We start from the raw sequence: 5360 nt of genomic DNA on the forward strand, positions 1-5360 counted from the left end.
TACAGAACAGCAGTGCCGTGGGTTACCTTTCAGTTGCACAAGTCTGGATGTAAGCATAGAAAGTGTCCTTCTCCGTGGATTTCTCCAAAATCCAGCTCCTGTCCAAAACAATCTAGTAAATAGAAACTCCTTCAGTATTTACGTAAAAGGAGATCCAGTCCAGCCTCGATAAGGGCAGGATGGGGCAGGTGAGCCAGGGGTAGCATGCAAGCAGGCCCTGAGTAGACAGGGGGGGCTGTGGGAATGGCTGAAGCAATGAGGGGGCCCTTCTTCCCCCTCCCTAATTAACAACTGTAGCTATTTGTAAACTTCATCAACGTGATTAAAGCCAACATTCTGCATTGATCCAATACATGGTTGTATACACTGCATATTTCCCAAAATGTATTTCTTTATCTTCCTGTGTTTTGCCTAGTCCTGATGCATTTCAGAAACCAATTAAGGAAGCTACTAACAGAAGCAGAAAGCGCTTTTTAAAAGTTGCTATCACGTTCACCCGAGTCTCCAGACAGAAAACTTCCTCTGCAGACCAGTCTGCCAACTCAGTGATAACGACTCGGTTTTCCCCTTTAACCGAAGCCAACCTCAAATAACGTCTCACATCCTCTTACTGGCGCGCACCAGCGAAGGGCAGAGCTAAGCACAGAAAGAGACCAGCCATCCTCCGGCTAACGGAGCTGCTTCCAGCCCCCCGGAGCTGAGGAAGACGAGGGGGAGGAGGGATGGATACTGATGCGGCCGCAGCCTTTCTTACAGATGGCAAAGAAATAACTTGCCATCGGGGCATCTCTCTGGGCTTCAGTCAAAAAGCACAAGATAATATTTCCTAGTTTGGTTTAAAGTGAGCAACTTGAAATTCTCCATTTCTCCAATCACCCAAGCCTGACAGAAGCGCTGTGGTAGCCTACTTCAGTAAGCAAGCTGAGGTTGCTAATCTACTATGTCAGAACTGTTGCTGAATAAGTATAAGGTATAATAAGGAACGTATAGAAATAAGGTATAAGGAAGAAGAGATTTTGAGGCTTCACGCAGAAAGTTAACGCACTGATATACCACCATTCACTATGCTTGGAGTTTACGGGCAGTGGTATAATTTAGCCTGAAAAGAACGCAAGTCAGAATACTTAACTGTAGTAGTGATTCACCTCCCCATAATAAAAACCAGAGTAAATTGTAAGCTGCTTTGCAGCGTCATTCACTGACCGGAGCTGGTGAGAAAGCTCAGGATCGGTGTGTGACACGTTGGGAACTTATTGCAGTCTAGAAGGAGAAACACGACAAACATCTGCACTATACAATTCGCTAAATGGCTGCTCACGTTTCTCTGGTGAGATACTGAGAGCTCATCCTCTGGTTCCTCCTTTCAGTACCGAGCCTTTTCCATCTTTAGACGAAGTTTCAGTGCAGGTGAACGCTGGCCTTGCGTGTATGGAGGACCAGATCACGGTGTCTCCTGAGGCGTCTCAGATTTTATTTGGATGCACTGCAGCCACTCTGACTTTGGAACAGAATTTAGTTCACAAGCAAGTGCCTCTGTGCTGCACGTGAGAAGCTTAAAAAAAAAAACCAAACCACAAAACACACACACACCACCAAACCCCAACAAAAGCGATTTGTTATTTTTAGCCTAGTAAAGTACTTCTGCAGTAGATAGCTGGGATTTTTCCAATAGGCCACAGGGAAATAGCTAGAGTTGGGGACAATTCCTCCTTTAGGTCTCACTGATATTCCAACTTTTGCATTCCTTTTACATAGCGTCACCTCAGTGACTTCTAAATGCTTCATAAAAGAGGTAAATTCTGAATAAGGAGCCAAAGAGTGCTTTATATACATTTGAAACAGTCAGACTGCATTTGTAAGAGTCATTTGCCTGATAGGGGAGATTCAGATGAGATATTATGAAGAAATTCTTGACTGTGAGTGTGATGAGACGCTGGCGCAGGTTGCCCAGAGAAGCTGTGGCTGCCCCATCCCTGGAGGTGTTTGAGGGCAGGTTGGACGGGGCTTGGAGCAACCTGGGCTGGTGGGAGGTGTCCCTGCCTGTAGCAGAGGCGTTGGAACTTGATGATGTTGAAGGTCCCTCCCAAACTAAACCATTCTACGGTTCTGCCTTCTAGCCAAAGGACTCCACTGTAAAACAGAGCACGCAGGCCCAGACAGCACTGCTTCATGCTCCATTTTAAGTCCACAAAGTAAATCATACTGTTGCTGCTAAGTGACACACTTCTTCCAAAGATAAATCTACCTGCGAGATCCTTATGAAGACCTAGTTGGTGACAATTTATAGTCGTGGGTGTTTTGCAGAGTTCCGAAGTGCTGGGCGGCCATTGCGGCAGAGGGGGGACTGATGGCTGGGAAGACGTCAGCCCAGAGCAATCTGCCACTTCGGTGGGGTCACCCACCAAGTCTTTGGCAAAGTGGCGGGAAGTGATGGTTGCCGTAGACTGGGGAGGCTCAACTCCCACTTCTTCCTGCCAGTGGTTTTGGTACATTTACTGTCAGCCAATTTGCTATAAATTATATACAGTCGCTATACAATAGTATATGAAGTATTTTAATACCACATTTTTAGAACCAAGTTTTTTTGGTATGACTGATTTCATGCTGTGATTTTATTTCTTTCTTGTAGTTCTGAGGAATCGTTTCATCATGACCTCTTTTGAAGAAGCTGGAACTGAAGAAACAGTAACGTGTCTCCACATGACCTTTTACCACCCTTGCCAACAAGACAAGATGATGTTTCGTTGCTTGAATTTTTGTAAGCGAGAACAGGTCAGGGCAGATGAAATGCCCAAGTTTGGCCGGGATTCTAATGTCTGCCGTTATAACTTAATGGATACTCGTGTTTCTCGGATTCAGTTTGCACTGCAGTTTTACAGAAAACTGAACAGCTCAGAGTTTTGTTTTGAGATCAAGAACATGAGCAAGAAAACAAAACTGATTGTGGACCAAACAGAACTGGCTTACTTAAACAAAATTGACTTGCCATGGAAGTGCATCATTTGTTTTGGGGACTACCAGATCTTAGCAGAGATTGAAGAAGGGGAGTCTGTGGATTATTTTGAGACTCACTTACACTTGGCTGAAGTGCCAATCTTACAAGAAAGATGCCCGCCATCACTGCAACCTATACCGGAGAATGGCTTTTCTTCTTCCTTGTTTCCTTCCAAAGGCAAAAGCCCCATGGAGACTGATGAAAACGAGTCATGCTAGCGGGGAGACGGAGGCTGGATCAAGTGTTGATCTTTTTTAACCTGCACAACTTCCCAAACAGAAGGCGGTCACCTCAGTCCACTGTTCTTGATAGTTCTCACCACCACATGTCAGTCTTCTGACCTGTTTTCAGCACAGGTGTACCAGAACATACTTCACTCAACAGAAACAGATTCCTGCCGCTGTCTTCACCAGGGCATCACTGTTTGCCGCATGAACGTGTGGGTGAGAGAAGGCCACTCAGATCCACCGCAGCAGATTCAATTCAAGAACCACAACCACATGCCTTGAAGGTATATTTAACAGGATTACTATAGAGCATGCAGAACAGTGTTTTAGCCCCAGTGCCAGTTAGCTAAGTATGGACATAACGTCTCTCTGCATTTGTTATACTTTGTGCTTTCCTTTTGACATGAAATTCCAAACAGTATTTTCAAGCCTAGGTTGTAACTTTCCAGATTGTACAGATTAGAAACACTTTGTCAGCGTAGTTCTTTACTGCTTTTATTAACTTTGCAGCAAGACTTTTATTCTCTTTTTAAAATGAATTAAAAATATATATTTTTTTGCAAGTTAACTATTTTTGCTTGTGAATACCGATAAACACACAGTGTCAGTGATCATGGTATGTAAAAATCCAGATGAGTTTTGTAATAAAAGCATTTGGTTACCTAGTAAGGACTTGCAGCCTTCTACAACTACAATCCAGAAGCACTTACAGTGAGTAAAATTATTTCCAGGACAATCCAGATAAGAAATTTCACTGGCACTGTTCTGCACTTTCTAAAAGTAGCATTGCTCCAGAACAAGAGTCGACTAAAATACTTTCAAGCAAGTTTTTTTGCCTCTACCCCCCTCCCCCAAGCTCTCTTACAATTATGTTTTCAAACCGGCCAATCCAGCCCAAACCACAACAATTTCACAGATTGTTTCGGTCGAGTTTTTCTTCGCAAGGGGCTCGGCTTTTCATTGGCACTCGTTTTTCTGCAAGTATTTTAGTTTGCTTGAAGGACACACTGGCAAGAATCACAACAAGGCGTACATAAGCATTACCCACCTTACCATCCCTAAACATTAGGATGCATTTCAGCATTAATCATTGCAAGAAAACCAGAATTATAACCAAGGGGAGGAATTTACACAATGTAACCTGAGATTAAGGCATACAACCACAAGTGAGAGAGAGTCATGGGAGACGCAGTGAAACTCAAACACAAGCGTACAGAGGATTTCATTTGTCTGTTTATCTCGTCCTTGCCAAAAAAATACCTCATTCCCATGTTTTCTACTCTTTGAACTACGCTCTGGTAATTGATTAACTTTTATAGTCTTTGGCCGAGATGTGCAAGTCAGCCTCTGTCAGACACCCAGCCCCGCAGCTTAACAAAACAAACCGGAGTAGGCATCACTGTGTCACCACAGATGATGCTACTGCTTCCAGGTTTCCAGTAGTTGCTGGCTGCTCGGCTTTTATATGCTTTTGACCTGAGTCCTCCTACTCTTTAATTAGGCAGAGCAGCCAATACCTGCAAATGCAAACTGTCTAGACAAAGAGAGCAAGATGCAAATATAATCTGAAACAAGCTCTTACATATGAAAGCTTTTACATTAAAGCAATCTCTCGTAAAACACATGGGATTTCTTAACGTTCACTGATTTGGCTTGTGGGGGAAGGAAGAGGGAGCATTAGTTTCACATTCCCAGTAAATAGCTCTCTTCCTATTAGTGCTCTTAAATTATTACAAATGACATGCAAGTTCTTGTTTTGTACTGCTTTGGGCTTAAAAGACAGGTTGCTAATACTACCACTAAGCAGTACTGTCGTGAAATTTCTATTTGCAGGCCCTATCACATAGGATGTTAACCTACAGCACTGATCACATCAATTGCTTCTACTTCCTGGGCTATTATCTGAAGAAAAAGTGACAACACCAGTCTCAAATTTTCAAGTGTAATATAGCAATAGAAGTATCTAAAAACACTACTTACCAGAGAAAAATCTTCCGTCTCGGCTGCAGAGTGCTGTATCTCAGTAGATTTTGTATTCACTCTGCACAGAGAGGCTCAATGGATAGACTGGCACATTCCTTAGGCACATCTCCAGGAACCAGGAAAAAACCTTGGGAATGGAAAAAGAACCCCAACAA

At 43.4% G+C, this 5360-nt stretch overlaps 1 protein-coding gene across 1 annotated transcript; it reads left to right on the forward strand.

Moving 5' to 3' along the window:
- Nucleotides 1-2642: 2642 nt before the first annotated feature.
- Nucleotides 2643-3213, forward strand: TIFA (TRAF-interacting protein with forkhead-associated domain). The gene has a single exon (XM_009888185.1). The coding sequence runs from the start codon at nucleotides 2650-2652 to the stop codon at nucleotides 3211-3213; it is 564 nt and encodes a 187-aa protein (XP_009886487.1). The 5' UTR covers nucleotides 2643-2649.
- Nucleotides 3214-5360: the final 2147 nt, after the last annotated feature.

This window comes from Charadrius vociferus, unplaced genomic scaffold (assembly GCF_000708025.1).
Source record: "Charadrius vociferus isolate BGI_N301 unplaced genomic scaffold, ASM70802v2 scaffold767, whole genome shotgun sequence".
Taxonomy (NCBI): domain Eukaryota; kingdom Metazoa; phylum Chordata; class Aves; order Charadriiformes; family Charadriidae; genus Charadrius; species Charadrius vociferus.

What these genes read in the sequence shown, in the direction of transcription:
- TIFA (XM_009888185.1), top strand. Translation starts at nt 2,650, where the DNA reads ATGACCTCTTTTGAAGAAGCTGGAACTGAAGAAACAGTAACGTGTCTC.